The 20,034-nt window shown below is 38.3% G+C and overlaps 1 protein-coding gene across 3 annotated transcripts in view; it reads right to left on the bottom strand.

Moving 5' to 3' along the window:
* GPR89A (G protein-coupled receptor 89A) overlaps positions 1-20,034 on the bottom strand; it is a 60,547-nt gene that overhangs the window by 28,278 nt on the left and 12,235 nt on the right. For all 3 annotated transcript variants that reach the window (XM_059375962.1, XM_059375964.1, XM_059375963.1), the window contains exons 4-7: positions 18,492-18,598; positions 17,961-18,062; positions 11,129-11,249; positions 10,195-10,275 (exon numbers count right to left, since the gene is read on the bottom strand). In XM_059375962.1, the coding sequence (XP_059231945.1) occupies positions 10,195-10,275; positions 11,129-11,249; positions 17,961-18,062; positions 18,492-18,598 (411 nt within the window). The remainder of the gene's footprint in view (positions 1-10,194; positions 10,276-11,128; positions 11,250-17,960; positions 18,063-18,491; positions 18,599-20,034) is intronic.

Raw genomic sequence — 20,034 nt, 5'->3', positions numbered from 1 at the left:
TTGTGAAACTGTCATATCTACTACATGCAGCAACTAATGTCTTTGCTTAGTTTTTCAGCATCCGGCTACTCTCTTTTTGGTCTGACTCTCATGGTCTCTGTTGGCCACAGACCTGCTTAAGCTCAGCAAAGAATCTGAACAGATTTTACAGTCAGATTTTAAGGTTTATCCTTTCTCTGGTCTCTTTGTTTATAGCAATCTCTCAATATTTCTAAGTGCTTTGCCAGTTCTCAGTTCTACCTTGTGACACCTCAAGCCAGTAAGAATATTACTGTCATTTGAGCTCTGTGCCATCTTACACATAGTTCAGACAATGCACTCAACCAAAGGCACAACACACTTGCAAATCATAGTAAGAGGCAGTTATGTCTTTCAAGGGTACACCCCCTTCTCGTTTCTCCCTACTTTTTCTCAGGTTCTCTGGTATTTACTTTGCAAATGCATGGTTTAGTGATGAGTGTATTCAGACAGTTTATACTTAGATTCTATTATCTTAGTACTTCTGCATCTCTTTTGTCTCCAAAATTTCACTTCAAAGTTCAAATCAGAGTAACTGGAAATTTATCAGTCTGAGTGGGTGCTAGGAGAGCCGGCAGTGGTTAAAGAGCAACTCCAGGCAAGAAAGCCACAAACATGAAATAATCTGATACTCTTCTCAAAATTTTCTCTCTCTGTTCATTTTCCAGTGCATTTGAATATTATTATTATTATTATTATTTATAATTTTTCTAATTTTTATGGTTTTCTGTCAAAGGAATTAGTTAAACTCTTGGCAGTGCCATACTTTGAGGGTAGTTGTGGCTGGTTCTAAAGTTTTACCAGTGAATGTATTTTTTTTCTCTATCCCTACAAATTTTCAAGAGAACCTAAAAGAAAAAAAAGAAAAATAACAACCAACTAGAGAGTAAAGGTTAAGAATTTTTCCTCATAGTAATAGCTTGCATTAAACTTTTACATGCTGTAATACTCTAATTTTTGTGTAATCCACAAGCGAAAATTATAAATTCAGAATTTATGGGCTGAAAGGAATCGTAGAGACCCTTTAGTTAACCCCATCATTCTATGAGGAAACTAAGACCGTCAAGATATGCCCAAGATCATTTAACATGCTTAATATAAAGTGATTGTCTAGGGGTGCCTGGGTGGCTCAGTGGGTTGGGCCTCTGCCTTTGGCTCAGGTAACAATCTCAAGTGTCCTGGGATCGAGCCCCACGTCGGGCTCTCTGCTCACCACGTTGGGCTCTCTGCTCAGCAGGGAGCCTGCTTCCTCTCTCTGCGTGCCTCTCTGCCTACTTGGGATCTCTTTGTCAAATAAATAGGTAAAATCTTAAAAAAAAAAAATAAAATAAAAAAAATAAAGTGATTGTCTAGTTTAAGTTCTTTTCATTATACCATAGTGTAGTTACATAGTTGTATTTTCTATCTTCCACAGGACCACAATTTCAAAATTGTATTGTTTGTGAATACAGGCTATATTCCAGCTATATCAAAGATTACCAAAATAAAAGCTTTAATATCTAAGTCAACAGAAAAGCAAAACAATGTAACAGATGACTTAACTCTCTCAGCCTGAAAAAAGATGAAGGTTTGGACCACTAAACCAGCATGTTCATACTAACTGAACTAGGTTTTTGAGGAAGGTTTTTCAAATACTATAAACCTCATCTTCTCTTTAGTGTTTCAAGTGAGAACGCAGTGTGCCTCTTTCTTGCAATTTTCAGCCATTAACTCTTGTAAATAACAGATGTTACTTTTCTTGCATGCCATCTCACTATGGCCCTCTGCTGTTAAATTAAAAAATGGTTTTCTGGCCACTACTCCCCAACTATTAGTGTTTGTGAAAACAGTTTTTCTAGTATGAATCCCAAGGGCCCCAGTGTTGTCATGTTAGTTGCCTGTCTGACCTATTAGCTTCACTGCTGTGCTAATTAGGCCAAGTTGGAAGGCTGACTTTTCTGAGAGCCACTCAAATTAGTAAGATCGATTGCAGGACCACAAACCATCCCAGATTCCAACTAGACAGAACCTACAGGGATACATGTATGGCTCAAGGCCAATTCCTAACCATGGGAAAGGAATTCCTAACCACTATGATAAAATGGCTTAAAAGAACACATCCAAGGAAAAGGCTGAAGATGGTGATGTAGGAAGACTCTGAACTTTCCTCCTCTATAGACACATCAAATCTATACCTATTTATAGAGCAATTCCTCCTGAAGAATAACTGTGGGCTGACTAAACAGCTTCTGTATAAAAAAAGATAGACCAGGGGCGCCTGGGTGGCTCAGTGGGTTAAGCCGCTGCCTTCGGCTCAGGTCATGATCTCGGGGTCCTGGGATTGAGTCCCGCATCGGGCTCTCTGCTCAGCAGGGAGCCTGCTTCCCTCTCTCTCTCTCTGCCTGCCTCTCCGACTACTTGTGATTTCTCTCTGTCAAATAAATAAATAAAATCTTAAAAAAAAAATAAAAAAGATAGACCACATAGAGAACAACAAAACAGACGGAGACTAAATTAAAGGGAACCCCTCCACCCCCAATGCTGTGAAATATGCAGCAGGGGAGAATGGGCAGGGGGAAAGAATAATACTGAAGGATCATGAGCAGATTTGTCTGCTCTGAGGCACAGAAAAAAAAGCTGTGGTTTAGAATAGCAAATAGAATATAAAGGAATCAGCTCTAGAACCCTATCAGACAGCAGAGGAACTGCTGAAACTCCCTTCAGGTGGGAGGAGCTGGCAAGCACCAGAGTTTATGTTTCCCCTCCACCTTGACAGTATAGACAGGAGCAGGGGCTGGGCACATTAGTCAGATTACCATCTCAGTGAGCCCCTTGACCACATCATCCCCAGCTGTCCCACCAAGGGAGGCCCAAAACCATGCACACTGGGACACCCTGGTCACTAGAGCTCCACCCATTTCAGCAGGTAACACAGGAGCAAAGGTGCAAAGCACCAGGCCCACACCAGTTCAGTTGCAGATGGCTTGCTGGGGTCCCCCTGATGCAGAGCACTCTGGGACCTCCTAGCTCATGGATGCTTTAGCTCTCGTTCTAGCTACCCTGCCAGGGTACCCACTGTGTGGAGCACCTTGGGAACCCCTAGCCTGTGCCTACTTCAGTGCCAGCTGTCCTGCCAGGGCACTCCCTGAATGGAGCATTCTGGCCTGTGGCAGCTTTGGCTCCAACCACCCCTTCAGGGTGCTTCCTTTGTGGAATGCCCTAAGACACCCTAGCTTGTACTCATTGCAGCTGCAGCTATTTTGCAGAGCTTTCCGCAGAGCGAGGCCCACGACACGTGCCCCCCACCCCAATTTACCTTCAGCTATCTTGCTGAGGCACTCTCTGTACAGAGAGCCCCAGGACCATCCCGGACCACACCCACTTCAGCTCTGAACATCCCAGACCCAGAATGGAGTGCTTCAGGACCCCCAGCCCATGCCAGCCACAGCTCCAGTCAGTTAACCAAAATTACCAGTCACACAGTCTACACAGAGGATGACCATACACAGGGGCATTCCCTCAAGTTTAAGAGAAGTAGCTGTTCTACCAAATTCATAGAACAGGCACAGAAAGGCAGGCAAAATGAGAGAGAGGAACATGCTCCAAACTAAAGAACAAGATGAAACCTCATAAAAAGAATGGAAGGAGATAAATGAAATGGAGACAAGCAATATGCCTGACAAAGAGTATAAAATCATGATCATAAAGATGTTCACCAGACAGGAGAGAAGGGTGAAAGAACTCACTGAGAACTTTAACAAAGAGATAGAAAATATAAAAAGAACCAGAGTTGAGGGATATAATAACTGAAATGAAAAATATACTAGAGGGAATTAACCCAGATTAGTGAATGCAGAAGAATGAATTAGTGATCTAGAGGACAAGTTAATGCAAGCCACCTAAGCTGAACAGCAAAAAGAAAGAAGAATTAAAAAAAAATAAGGGAAGGTTAAGGGATTTATTGGACAATATCAAGTAAACAAACACTCATATTATAGGGGTCCCAGAAGAAGAAAGAGAGAAAGGGGCAGGAAACTTATTTAAAAAAAATAGCAGAAAACTTCCCTAACCTGGGGAAGAAAACAGACATCTTGGCCTAGGATGCAAAGAATTCCAAACAAGATAAACCCACGGAGGTCCACACCATGACATATTGTAATTAAAATGTCAACTATTGAAGAGACTCTTAAAAGCGGCAAGAAGCAAATAGTTATACATAAGGGAAATCCCACAAGGCTATTGTCTGATTTTTCAGCACAAACTTGGCAGAACAAAAAGGAATGGTATAATATATTCAAAGTACTGAAAGGGGAAAAACCTACATGCAAGAATACTCTACTTGGCAAGGTTATTCAGAATAGAAGGAGAGAGTTTCCCAGAGTTAAAGGAGTTCAGCAGCACCTGGGTGACTCAGTCATTAAGCATCCACCTTCAGCTCAGGCCGTGATCCCAGGATCCTGGGATTGAGCCCTGCATCAGGCTCCCTGCTTGGTGGGAAGCCTGCTTCTCCCTCTCCCACTCCCTCTGTTGTGTTTCCTCTCTTGCTGTGTCTCTTTCTATCAAATAAATAAATAAATCTTTAAAAAAATAAAAGAACTTAAAGGAGTTCATTACCACTAATTTGGCCTTAGAAGAAATGTTAAAGGGACTTCATTAAATGAAAAGAAAAGGCTCTAAGTAGAAGAAAAGGATGATATGAAGATATATATCTATATGTATGTCTAGATATATTGATATATATATATCTATAAAGTTAATATAAAGTTAACTTTATAAAGTTATAAAGTTATATATCTATAAAGTTATATAAAGATTTATATATATATAGAAATCTTTACATCTTTATAACTATATACCTTGAAATCTATATAAAGATAGAAAACATGACAACATATACATGGAATGGGGGAGCAAAAAAAGTTCTTTTAGGGACGCCTGGGTGGCTCAGTTGGTTAAGCAGCTGCCTTCGGCTCAGGTCATGATCCCAGCGTCCTGGGATCGAGTCCCGCATCGGGCTCCTTGCTCGGCAGGGAGCCTGCTTCTCCCTCTGCCTCTGCCTGCCATTCTGTCTGCCTGTGCTCGCTCTCTCCCCTTCTCTCTCTCTGATAAATAAATAAAATCTTAAAAAAAAAAAAAAAGTTCTTTTAGAATGTGTTTGAACTTAAGTGACCATCAACTTATAGATTGCTACATACTTGGGATGTTATATATGAACTTCATGGTAACAACAAAACCAAAATGTGTAATAGATAACAAAAAAATAAAGAGAAAGAAAGCCAAGCATACACTAAAGAAAGTCATCAATCACAAGAGAAAATAGCAAGAGAGAGCAAGAGAAGGAACAGAAGAACTACAAAAATAGCTAGAAAACAATGGACAAAAGGGCAGTAAGTACATGCCTATCAATAATTACTTTAAAATGAAAATGTTGAAATGCTCTAATCAAAAGACATAGAATGACTGAATGGGTGAAAAAACAAGACCCATCTGTATGCTACCTACAAGAGGCTCACTTCTGACCCAAAGACATACAGACTGAGAATGAAGGGCTGGAAAACATATTCCATGCAAATGAAAGTGGGGTGAGGCGTGGTGGGGAGGGGGTCAGGGTAGCAGTACTTATCAGACAAAGCAGACTCTATAACAAAGACTTTAACAAGAGACACAGAAGGGCATTATGTAATGATAAAGAAATGAATCCAACAAGAGGATATAATAAGTGTAAACATTTTTGCACACAACATCAGAGTATGTAAGTACATAATACAAATGTTAACAGACATAAATGTAGAAATTGACAGTAACACAATAATAGTAGAGAACATTAATACCCCACTTACATCAATAAAGAGAATATCTGGGCCAAATAAGGAAACAGCATCTCTGAACTAGACCAGATGGACTTAATAGATACAGAAGATTCCACCCCCAAAACAGCGGAATACACATTTTTTTCAAGTGGACATGGAACATTCTCCAGGACAGATCACATGTGGGCCACAAAACAAGTCTCAATAAATTTAAAAAAGACTGAAATCATACTATGCATCTTTTCTGACTGCAATGGTATGAAACAAGATATCAATCACAAGAAAGCAACTGGAAAAAACACAAACACATGGAGGCTAAATGCTAAATGCTCCTAACCAACCAATAGGTCAATGAAGAAATCAGAGAGGAAATAAAAAATATAGAGAGACAAATGAAAGTGGAAAAACAATCATTCAAAATCTTTCAGATGCAACAAAAACAGTTCTAAAAGGGAAACTTATAGCAATACAGTCCTATCTCAAGAAATAAGAAAAATCTCAAACACTTTAACCTTATAACTAAATGAACTAGAGAAAGAACAAACAAAGCCCAAGCTTAATAGAAGGAAGGAAATAATAAAGACCAGGCAGATATAAATGAAATAGACTCTAAAAAAAGAAAATAGAAAGATCAATGAAACCAAGAGTTGGTTCTTTGAAAAGGTAATAAAATTGATAAACCTTTAGTCAGATTCATCAGACAGGGCCCAAATAAATAAAACCAGAAATAAAAGAGAAGAAACAACTGACACCACAGAAATACAAAGAATTATGAGACCACTACAAAAAATTATATGCCAACAAATGGGACAACCTAGAAGAAATGGATAAATTCCTAGAAACATACCAAATACAATACAAACATACCAAAACCAAATGAGGAAGAAATAGAAAATCTGAACAGACCAATTACTAGCAACAAAATTGAATGTGATAAAAAAACTCCCAATAAGCAAAAATCTAAGACCAGACAGAATCACAGGTGAATTCTACCAAATATTCAAAGAAGAATTAATACTATTCTCCTCAAATGGTCCAAAAAATAGAAGGGGAAGAAATTCATTCTATGAAACTAGCATTACCCTGATACCAAAATCAACCAAAGACACTACAGAAAGAGAAAACTACAGGTCAGTACTCCCAATGAACATAGATGCAAAAATCCTCAACAAAATATAAGCAAACTCAAATCAAGACTATATTAAAAGGATCATTTGCCACAATGAAATGGGAATTACTCCAGGGATACAAGGACGGTTTATTATAAACAAAACCAACATGATACATCACATCAACAAAACAAAGGATTAAAAATAGGGGTGCCTGGGTGGCTCAGTGGGTTAAGCCTCTGCTTTCAGCTCAGGTCATGATCTCAGGGTTCTGGGATCGAGCCCCACACTGGGCTCTCTGCTCAGCAGGAAGCCTGCTTCTCCCTCTCTCTCTGCCTGCCTCTCTGCCTACTTGTGATCTCTCTGTCAAATAAATACATAAAATCTTAAAAAAAATAATAAAATATTGCAAATTGTGGTCCCAAGGCAATGTACAGATTCAGTGCAATCCCTGTCATATATCAATAGCATTTTCTTTTTTTTTTTTTAAAGATTTTATTTATTTATTTGACAGAGAGAGATCACAAGTAGGCAGAGAGGCAGGCAGAGAGAGAGGAGGAAGCAGGCTCCCTGCTGAGCAGAGAGCCCCATGCGGGACTCGATCCCAGGACCCTGAGATCATGGCCTGAGCCGAAGGCAGCGGCTTAACCCACTGAGCCACCCAGGCGCCCCATCAATAGCATTTTCCATAGAACTAGAACAAAGTGTTCAAAAATTTGTGTTGAACCACAGAAGACCCCACGTATCCAAGTCAATCTTGAGAAGGAAGAACAAAACTGGAGGTATCACAGTCCTGGAGTTCCAGATGTACTACAAAGCTATAGTAATCAAACACAATATGGATCAGTGGAATGAAATAGAAAGCCCAGAAACAAATCCACACTTACATACTCAATCTATAACAAAGGAGGCAAGAATATACAAAGGGAAAGGACAGTCTCTTAGATAAATGGTGCTGGGAAAACCTGACAGCTACATGAGAATGCAGCTGGACTACCTTCTCACACTATATGTAAAAGTAAACTCAAAATGGATTAAGACCTAAACGTGAGACCTGAAACCATAAAACTCCTAGAAGAAAACACCAGTGGTAATCTCTTGGACATTAACTTTAGATATATTTTTCTGGATATGTCTCCTCTGTTGAGGGAAACAAATGTAAGAATAAACTTTTGGGACAACATCGAAATAGAAAGCCTCTGCACAGCAAAGGAAACCAGTAAAACAAAAAGACAACCTACTTAATGGCAGAAGATATTTGCAAATGATGTATCCAAGAAGGGGTTAATATCCAAAATGAATAAGGAACTTATACAACTCAACACCAAAAAGACAATCTGATTAAAAGTAGGCAGAGGACCTGAATAGACATTATTCTAAAGAAGACATACAGATGCCCAACAGATACATGAGAAGATGCTCAACATCACCAATCAAGTAAATGCAAAACAAAACCACTATGAGATATCACCTCATGCCAGTCACAATGGATATAATAAAAAAAGACAAGAATAACAAGTGTTGGCAAGGATGTGGAAGAAAAGGAAACCCTTGTGCACTATGGGTGGGAATGCAAACTAGTGCATTGACTGTGGAAAACAGTATGGAGGATGCCTGGATGGCTCAGTTGGTTCAGCAAGACTTCAGTTCAGGTCCTGGGATTGAGCCCATGAGGGGCTCCCTGCTTGACAGGAAGCATGCTTCTCCCTCTCCCCCTTCTACCTGCTCGTGCACTCGTGCCCTCTCTCTCAAATAAATCTTAAATAAAGTGTACCTCCACATTTGACATGGGTCATTACTTTCATCTCTCCATATGAATGAAAGAAGTATAGTATATGGGAGAACAATCACAGGAACCAAAATAGTATTATTATAATCATCTTTCAATATTGAATAATGCTGCTTTTACTGTTATGTTTTTTAAATCTAAATTTACATTTTTATGTAAATAAACTGTATAGAATCAATGTGAACAAAATGCAAAGAATAAATGTATATTCAACATGTGAATCAATACTCTAGGACAGGTATACAGAAATGGAGATCAATAATGAGCTGGTAAATCAGGCCCTCTTTATCATTCTAAAGTCTATGTTATCTCTTACATTAAGCCTTCTTTGACGTGACTCTGGGTCTTACTACAGAAAAATGTTGAAAGACAAAACATGAAATGCAGAAACACTCATGCAATTTAGAACCTCTATGTCATTGTTTTTATTTGGGTAATAGAACTTTAAAAAATACAGTAGACTAATGAGCTTCATGAAGTCAGTAACTTATCTTTTTTTAAGAAAGATTTTATTTGTTACAGAGACAGAGAGGAAGCTCACATGAGAGAGAACACAAGTTGGGGGGTGGGGAAGGGCAGAGGGAGAAGCAGGTTCCCCACCAAGCCGGGAGCCTGATGCCTCAGGGCTTGATCCCAGGACTCTGGGATCATGACCTGAACCGAAGACAGGCGCTTAACCAACTGAGCCAACCAGGCACCCCAGTAACTTATCTTGTTCCTCATTCTATCTCTATGAGTTCAGCATTTAGTGCAGTACCTAGCATAAACTAGGCTTCCTATAATTACTAAGAGAATGAAAATACATGAATGAATAAATGAAGATAAAACACAAAAACCTAATGACTGTCCTCCAGAGATAATATTAGTATGTTCAATAGTATTCCTCAGCTCTGTGTGGTTCACTGTTCTAAGAGTTCTACATGTCAACTCATTATTTCCATTTTACAGATGAGGAAACCAAGACATAAAGTAACACCTCAAGGCCACACTATGAATTGTGGGCCAAGGATTCAAATTCAGACAGTCTGAGTATACAGCTTAGGCTGTGACTCAATGTGATAGATTTCTAGAAATGCCACTTTAGGAGTATACATTGTAAAAGTGCTTCTTAAATGATAAAATGACAGTAGCTAGAAGACTTGAAGGATTTTTCAAAGCGGTTGGAGAAAAGGAAGTTGAAAAGATTGAAATCAGGCACGCAGAAGTTTATAAAAATGTAAGGCAATAGACTTTTAGAGCATCCAACGCAGAATACCTTCAAATGTAAACATTATATTAATAGCTAATCTCAGGAGAATTTATCTAAAGTCAGGAAATAAGTGGAATTTGAAAATTTCTTTCATGCAAGACTAGACATTAAGTCTTTGATGGTACTTTAATTTATTACAACAATAAGTAAGATGAAATTCCCTGTTAGCCCCAATTCATAGTCACATTTCTTGTTGAGAAATTCTAGGAGTACAAGTTTTTTAATGTGCTGATATCTTACCTTTTCTTTTTGCTGATGATCATATCCATGGTTTGGAGCAGTCGCCGTTCCAGGGCTAGAATATCTGCATCAGTCACATTTCTATAAATAGGCGCAAACTGTTAGCAATGTTTGGGGATCCCATCCTTGGGCATAATAAATACAAGACAGCTGGAGAAACACATAAACCTTAGTTGTTACCCAGTAATTCAAGGACCTTTTCTAGAGAATATTAAAATGACTATAAAAAGCAAAAATGCTTTTGCTTTCATTTTTTTTTATAGTTAAAAGTTTTGCAGTCTCAGGGCAATAGAAGGTAACTGGCTCTCTTATAGTCTTTCTTAGCTTATGATGCACATGTAAGCACTCTTACAACTTACAAGAAGGGATTGCCTTCTACCATTCTACTTCTAGGAGGAACTGATTTACAGAAGTGGGGATTAGCTCACATTGCATGAGACATGCGCCTTTAAAAAGTGTAAGACGAAGTAAAGAGAATCTGACTAAAATCACCATTTTTAAAAAGATTTATTTATTTTAGAGAGAGACAGAGAGTGAGTGTATGCCTATGAGTGGGGGTAAAAGGAGAGGGAGAGGGAGGATCTCAAGCAGACTCTCTGCTAAGTGCAGACCCCAATGTGGGGCTCAATCTCAAGTCTCACAACCCCAAGATCATGACCTGAGCTGAAATTAAGAGTGGAACACTCAACCGAGTTACTCAGGTGCCCCGAAATAACCATTTTAAAAATAAGTGAAAGTAGGACAAACAAAGGGCAAATAATATAAGATTATTTATTTGGAGAGATTCTTAGGATAATGCCTTTAAAGACAGAGGGAAAGAATTTAAAAAGCAGTGTCACAGATCTCATATTCAAGTATTAATGGTGATGGCATGCTAGGACATATGTATTCATGAAGTAACAGGAAAAAAAAAAAGAGACAAAATTCTTTTTACCTGAGGAAATAGGACATGTACGTGTATGGGCAGTTGACAGCACCAAATCCAGAAAGAAGAGCCATGAGAGTCACACCAATTACACCTACCCGGCTGATGAGCTGTTCTATGGACAAAATCCCTAAAAACATCAAAGTGATAAAGATAAAATGGCATTGCAAGGCGAAAAATGACAGAAAACCTCAACCATTACATACAACTTAAATAAGCGAAATTTTAATTATCAATATTAAATTTAAAAATTCAATTATCAATATGTAGATCTTCCATAATAAATATATAAAAGTCTACGGATTTTCCTCCTATCCCATATGCTTCCAGAATCATCTCTATTGCTAGGCGATGGTAATGCTAAAGTAATATTTGCAGATAATACTTTTTCACTTAAGGTAGTGTGAACTCTAGCAAAGCACTTTTAGTAGTAAAAGCTTTGGCAAAATAATGTTAGGAAAGTAAATCTGCTGGAAAAGTAGAAATACCAGGGACCACTTTCCACTATACTTACCATCAAGATACACACTTCCCCCTTAGGTCATAATAAGCTTATGTCTTACTCATTTTTGTCCATAAACACATAAGGTATCTCACAGATGAGCTGAATTTATACGTGAGTATCTTAAAGGCAGATACGTGAGTTTTAGATTATCAGTTGTATTCTAATTATCAATTGTTTCTGATTATTTGAGAATGCTGATAATTAGTAGTTAAAATAAATGCCATGTATATTTGGGATAAATGAGAGAAAGCAATGCTGAAGAATAAGCCAGGAAGCTTGGAATCACAGAACAAAACTAGTTTTGTTTTCCCTTCCTGTTTCAAGAATGGAATCCACTTCAGCATTATTCACTCTGGCCTAACACCAGAGCTGCCATTCAGGAATTTTGTTGGCTTTGAAACCAAAATTCCAATATTCTGGTCCTCCTGCTCCTGTGCTTCCACTACACCATTTCAGAGCTCTTTGTGACCTCTGGTCTCTATAATCTTCTGCTTTTTCCTACCTTCCATTTCTTCCTTCACAGAGTCTAAGCTCCAAGCTTACTTGCTTCAACTTCTCTCATTAGGACACTGTCCTGACTGTCTTTCTTTAGCGCTGATCCTAAAAACTCCCTATCTTGGATCAGTCTAACACTCCATCTTCCCTGTGCCCATGACTGAGCTGCTAAAACAGCTAGAGTGCATTGTGATATTGGTGCCATTACAGATTTATGGTCTTTAATCTTAATAGAACTTACAACACTACTGAGGAATTCTTCTCCTGCCCTTGGTCAGCCATTTCTTCCCAATTCCCTCAGCAGACTAAATCTTAAAAAAAAAAATTATTTTAGGGGTGCCTGGTGACTCAGTTAGTTAAGCATCTGCTTACAGCTCAGGTCGTGATCTCGGGGTACTGGATCCAGCCCCATGTCGGTTCCCTGTTCAGAGGGGAGTCTTTTCTCCTTCTCCCTCTGTTATCTCTCTCTCTCAAATAAATAAATTAATTTAATTAAATTTTAAAATTTTATTTTAGAGAGAGAGAGAGAGTGTGAGCGTGCACAAGCACATGGTGGGGAGGGGCAGAGGGAGAGTGGGAGACAGAACCTCAAGCAGACTCCCCACTGAGTGCAGAGCCTGATACCTGCCTTGATCTCACAGAATCTCACTGAGCTCATGACCTCAGCTGAAACCAATAGTGAGACATGTATCTGCCTGAGCCACCAGGTGTCGCACCACTCCCATCCAGCAGGAAACCTTGAATTCATTTTCCAAATCCTTGTTCTCAGTAGCTAATGCCCCTATTATAGAAGTTATTAGATATATACTTCCTTCTACTATATTCACATCTGCAATCATCCTCCCAACTTGTCCCCCTCAAACAAGACAGTGTGCAAACCTAAGAATTCTCTACCTGTGCTTTGATCTTATTTCCTTTCTACTGCCTCCAGAATCTTGTTCCATCACCTGTCCTCTCTATCTTCAATATTTCCTTCCTGGCTGGTTCTTTTCCTTCAGTTTCAAGTCTCTTTCCTAAGAAAGTCTGTCCATAGCCTTGAGTTTATCTCTAGTCGCCAATCTTCTATTTCCCCCATAAAAGCCAAACTTTTTGAAAGGAACTCACACTTACTATCACCTCTTCTTCACCTCCATTTATTCTTCAACTGGCTGCCATTCGGCTTCCATTCCATTCTCCTACCTGAAGAAAATTGCTTTCACTAATAATCATAATGGCAATAGTAGAGCAACATTCATCAATGCCTATTATGTACCAGGAACTGTTTGAAGCAGTATTAACTCATTTACTCCTCATGACAGCCCTGTGAGGCAGGTATTATGAAAAACCTCACTTTGTGGATTCAGAAACAGAAGCACTAAGAGGGTAAGTAAGTAACTTAGTCAAGGCCACACAGCTAGTGGCAGTGTCCTTTTGAACTCTTGTTCAAAAACAAGCAGTGTAGCTCTACAACCTATGCTCCTGGTTGTAAAATTCAATGACATTTTCCAATCCATGCTTTATTCGATCTTTCATGACATGAATTGTTGTTTAGTCTCATGCTCTACTAACTGAGCTAGCCAGGCAATTGAATCATTGTTATTTAAAATTATTTTTCTTTCTTGGCTTTTATACCATTTCTCTCAGTTACCCTTTAACTTTTCTAGTTATTATTTTCTCGGGTCTTCTCTGCTCAGAATGGGCCCGAAGCTATTTCATTTCACTCTATACATTTTCCATGGTTAATCTTGGCTATTTTCTCAGGTTTATCCAATGGTGTTTAGCTGATGGTGCCTAATTTTTTTGATTCCTGGAATTATTTCCATAAGGACTAATAAATCCATACCTTCCTCTTAAGTTGCCAACTGCCTGCTGAATCTCACTTGGATGTGCATAGGCAACTCAAATTCAACATATGCCAAGTTTGAATTATCTTCCTTCTTCTGCACTACCTTTTCTAGAAAATGATATCAACTATCTAGTCACCAAAATAGAGAAGTCTATACCACTAGTCTCCATTCTGCCTCTTGCTCCCCTTTGAATGTACCAGTCTTTTTTTTTTTTTTTTTAACCTCAGGGTTTTTTTTTTTTTTTAAATTTTTATTTATTTATTTGACGGACAGAGATCACAAGTAGGCAGAGAGGCAGGCAGTGAGAGAGGAGGAAGCAGGCACCTCCCTGAGCAGAGAGCCCGATGCAGGACTCAATCCCAGGACCCTGGGATCATGACCTGAGCCGAAGGCAGAGGCTCTAACCCACTGAGCCACCCAGGTGTCCCTAACCTCAGGGTTTTACATGATGTCTCTTGTGCCTTCTTGCTGGGTCTAGCTTTGGTCTTGTCCTTTAAATCTCAGCTTAAATACTTCCTCATAAAGGCTGACTCTAACCACTAGCATCTAATTTGACATCCTTATCTACATTGTTGTCTACCACAGTAACCTGTTTTCTCCTTTTTTTTTTTTTTAAGATTTTTATTTATTTATTTGACAGACAGATCACAAGTAGGCAGAGAGGCAAGCAGAGAGAGAAAGAGAGGAAGAAGCAGGCTCCCTGCTGAGCAGAGAGTCTGATGCGGGGCTTGATCCCAGGACCCTGAGATCATGACCTGAGCCAAAGGCAGAGGATTTAACCTGCTGTGCCACCCAGGCACCCCAACCTGTTTGCTCCTTAATAATAATCACAACTGGCAATTATTTGTTTATATATTTACTGTTCAGTCCTCTCCGCCAGAGGGTAAGTTTCAGGAGGGCAGAAACCAAGTTTGTTTCATTCATGGTTGTGTCCCCAGCACTTAAAATAAAACTAGGTATTCAAAAAATATTTGTGGAATGTTATATGAATGACTAAATCCTTATTCAAATTCTGTTCATTCTACTTCCCACATACCTCTTTACATCATCTTTATAGGAAGGAATCATGTCTTACTGATCTTTGATTTTCTTACTGCCTGGCACATGGAAGGTGTTTAGCAAATGTTTATTGACTATAGATATAAAATTATCCAGTAACAAAAAAAAAATCAAGGGATTAATGTAGGTTATTGAATATTAAAAAACTAGAAAAATGCCCCCTCTACTTTTATTCCCTTTAAGGTGGTATCCCTTTAGTAAATATCTTTTCCTGGTCTAAAGTACTTTGAAGATATGATCTACGTAATCTTAGCAGTTCTATAAAGTTAAGGTCAATTGTTACTTGTCTTCTGGCTAATAAGTATAAAGTCAGGTGGATGAAGTGGCATGCGGAAAACCATCTCACTGTTGCCATCTGCTCACGCAGATTCATTCTAGCTTCATACACTTTTTATTTATTATTTATTTTTTTGTGCACTTCATAAACCTTCTTAGCCTCCTTTACTCCTTCCCAGTATGGAATGCCTTCTCATCTTCCTTGGTTCAGGCACTGCACAAGGAGTACTTCCACAGAAATCTTTTCATTATAGGTAAGGATGGGGTCCTGCAGTCTTTTTGTGGTCTCTACAGTAATAAATCATACTGATTGTTGGGGTAGTCCTAGAAAAGCTCTAAGATGGCAGGGTAAGCCTGGCTGCTTCTTATCCATTGCCTAAACTGTTCTTTCTACTTACTTCTTTTAGGCAAATGAATGACTTCATGGAAAACTAAAACAGAAACTATTTCCCCAGCTCTTCCTGCTAGTGTCTTCTTTAGGATATCTCTACAGAATTTTGAAAAAAAGATGAAGATACCAAAGATGTGATGGTCTTCATCTCCCTTCAGGCGTGGTCTGGCTACACAGGTCGTGTGAACTGACTGCTCACAAGAAGAAAGCTGGAGACAGACACCAGAGTCTTGTCTTTGGGCTGCGTGTTAGCTTGTGCTATTACTGAAAGCAGCCTTGGGGTCCTTTTATAATTCTTGTCCCTCATTTCTGATATCACAAATTTCTCTCTCTTGGGCTTACTTGAAATAGTTTATAGGAGAGCTATATTGTCAGGGCCTCTGTACTCCAAATTTTTCCCTATATGGACATGCGCATGCTAATCATATTGGCAAATCCTAAAATCCTATCCAGAGTGTTACATTCTTAAACTCATCTAGTACCTTGGAGAGACTAAGATTGTTTTTTTATTCACTGATTCAATAAACATGTATTAAACATTTATGTGCTAGGTTCCACTCTAGACACTGGGGATAGAAAGATAAGATGTAGTTTTTGACCCCAGGGTCCTCAGGGGGCTTATGAGTTAATGAGGAAGTTAGAAAAGGTAACAAGTAATTAAAATTGTTATAGGTGATATAAGTACACTGAGGTGGGAGCAATTAGTATCTTCATGATGGCCAGAAAAATCTAGAATGGACAAGAGTTAAATATTGCAAGAATAGGTATTTTCTAGAAAAACAAAAGGTGAAGGAATGTCCTGACTGAGAGCCACCCAGGCATCCCTGTATATGCTTTTTAAAACTGTGCATTTTCTCTGATCCTCCTGCAGCACAATCTTATAACCTCTTTCCTCGATCCCTGCTACAGGGAAGGAGTAGACACAGATGGATTCATGGTAGATTCTAGATACTGTTTTACTCAACATTCATTCCAATGCCTTTCAGGCATGTCTTCTTGTATTACAGAATCTGGAAAGCCAAATATTCTTTCTCAGATTTCCTTGAAACTAAGGTTCTGAATGTACCTAGGCTGTATCCAATTCACATGCCCATGTGAGACATCAGAGGCAGAAGTGAATAACATGGGAGTGTGGACAGCATTTGGGACTGCAGCAGTCCTACTATCTGATCCCTGATGTCACAGGTCCCCAGTGGTAGTGACAACTTCAGTGGGGTTTTCTCCAGTGACTACTGTTGTATGGTTGAATGTTACTCTTCACTGCAGCATTTAAGTTTGACATCTTGCTTTCCTAAAAATTCTATTAACTCCCTGATATCCTGAAATAAATTACTTTCTGCTTTAAATTTGTTAGAGTAGATTCTGTTTTCTGCTCTAAGAATCCTGACATAGCAGGACAGTGGAATGAACAAGCGTGTATTTTTTTTAAACCTCCAGTATCAAAGTGCCAATATATTCACTACAGGTGGCATAGAGATCTATACCTATATTCATGTATATATTTCTGAAGTAGTTCTGAAAGGACTATTAGATGACAGATTATTGTTCCTGGTTTTTAGCACAGAAAATAGGGCTCTATGATCTGCTCTTGTATTTGAAGATTTCGTTAAGTTTTATTTACGTAATCTCTACACCCAGCAAGGGGCTCGAATTCATGACCCCAAGATAAGAGTTGCATGCTCTACCAACTGAGCCAGCCAGGCGCTCCTGCTCTTCTATTTAAAATGAACTTTATTGTGTACAGAGAGACACTGATACCTAGAAAGCTTTTCTTTATCCACTAATTTTTAATGTTTTATGTCACTGCTCTTTCCTAAAATACATATACTCCCCAAAGACAGTATTTATCTTTACTTGAGCAGCGGTCATTTATCTTTTGGGTCACTGGCCCCTTTGGGAATCTAATAAAAGCTTGTGGATACTTCAGCTCCAAATATACATACAAATATTTCCTGATAATTCTACATACAATAACAGGAACTTTAAATATATAGACAACTTTCCCCTCCCCTTACTCTCTTGAAGTTCATTCACTAACTGAAGGTCAAAAACTCCTGCTCTAAAATCATAGAAGTAGTTTCCAAAGCCAGTATTTGATATTTCCTAGGATAAAGGGAAATTCAGTTTAAAACCACACTGTTAAAATAAATAATAATAAAATAAAACCATACTGTTTTTAGAGAAGTAATTTGCTATATTTCCCACAATCAGAAGTTTAAAAATAGTTGTTTTTTAAAATTAGGAAATGATAAACAATTATTTCCTTCTCCGCACCACATTTATACTTACCATGTTTTGGGCTGAGAATGGGAAATGGATCTCCCAGTTTCCAGAAGAAGTACATGAAGGTCAGCCACAGGAGACAGGAGAAGAGCAGACGCTGTTTATGTACTAGGAAAGAGGAGAAGGACAGTAAGGTAAAACAGATCTATGTTAAAGAGCTTGTTCTACTTACAGATAGGGAATCATACTAATATTTGGCTGGCTTGTTCACTTGACAAATGAGTGATGGAATAAAAGTTTTTAGAGAAAGCATCCTAATCACTGTAAGAGGAATTTGGCTGAAATTAAGATGTGGGTTAAGGGAGATACTATAGTGGAAATAGAAATACAGCTGTTGCAGCACAAATTGTCTAATCAGTCAACATTGATTTTGCGCCAAACTTCTTAAGATGCTGTATGCGAGGCATCCGTAAACAACAGTCGCTACTGAAAGTAACGTAGAAATGAAGCTCTCCACAGCCTCAATCCCCACAAATCCTTATCTCAATCTATGTGCTGACACGAGAGGGTAAAATACTCACGTTTACAAATACTCACATAGTCGGATGTTGCTCACAATAAAATAGCCAATGTAAAAAGGCACCATGAAAACCAGGATCAGAAGGATTACACACAGGTTCATTTTCCAGTGAAAATAACGGGAACTGAAATAAATATTAAAGAATATCACTAGAAGGGGAAGAAGGCAGCAACTTTCATTCTCTTTAGTCTTAAAGATTTCTTACTCGGAACTCAATACTGAATATATCCCATCCACTTAGTCAAGTAGGCTGTTACTGTCTGCTTCTTTATAGAGGTTAAAGAATATATTATAGAGTCCTGAAAAGTATATATGAACATCCTAACTTTCTAAAAATTTTACTTATTTAAATGAGCATGGAAATGATCTAGTTATATTCATAGGCAGTGTATAATAACATATCAACATATACTATTACTGGTAGAATATGACTATTGTTTCATTTATCACTGGGAGTCTCATAATTAAAAGAAAATAAATGTCAATAGTAATCGCTATAAATAGTAACATGCTATAAAGACTTAAATATTTCTTTTGCATCTTCAATATAAACATTTGATCTGCATGACTACTTTTATAAATGCTTATGAACTGTATTTTGTGAATTGATTAAAATATTTTTAGGACTTTTATTTTTGATGCTATGGCTTTTATTCCCATGACTTATGCATTCCATAACTAGAAGCCGGTATCTCCCACTCCCCTTCACCAATTTTGTCCAACCCCGGACCGTGGACATTTTTTTAAAATAACAATTTTATTGAGATAGAATCCACCCATTTAAGGTGTACAATTCAATGGTTTTTGCATATTCATAAAGTTGTACAACCATCATAATACATTTTAGGACATTTTTCATCACTCCATAGTGAAACTGTTCCCATTCGCTCTCCTTTTCTCCTCACTGCCCCAGTCCTGGGAAACCCCCAATCTACTGTCTCTATGGATTTGCCTATACATGTCATCTTATGTCTGGCTTCTTCCACTTAGCATAATGTTTTCAAGGTACTTCATTCTTATTTATAGCTAAATAATGTTCATTCAATTGTATAGATATGCCACATTTTGTTTATCCATTCGTTAGTTGCTGGACATTTGGATTGTTTCACTTTTAAGCTATTATAAACAGTGATGCTAGGAACACTTGGGTATGAACTTTTGTGTGGACATGTTTCATTTCTCTTTAGGTATGTACCCAGGAGTGGAATTGCTCGGTCATATGATAACTATTTAATTTTTTGAGGACTGCTGCTATTTCCCAGTGGCTGCACCAGTTTACATTCTCCCCAGTAGTATAGGAAGGTTCCAAATTCTGCAGTGTCTTGCTCACACTTGTTACTGTCTTTGATTATAGCCATCTTCATGGGTGTCAAGTGGTAACTTAACAATGATTTTGACTGCCATTTCCCTTCAAACGACTGATGATGCTGAGGATCTTTTCATATGCTTATTGGCATACATGTATCTTATTTGGAGGAATGCCTAGTTAGATCCTTTACCCACTTTTCAATGTGTTGTCTTTTTATTGTTGAACTAGTAAGAGTTCTTCATATATACTAG

This window comes from Mustela nigripes, chromosome 14, assembly GCF_022355385.1.
Source record: "Mustela nigripes isolate SB6536 chromosome 14, MUSNIG.SB6536, whole genome shotgun sequence".
Taxonomy (NCBI): domain Eukaryota; kingdom Metazoa; phylum Chordata; class Mammalia; order Carnivora; family Mustelidae; genus Mustela; species Mustela nigripes.
The sequence above is the reverse complement of the archived record's forward strand: the minus strand, read 5'-3'. Positions and strand labels throughout refer to the sequence as shown.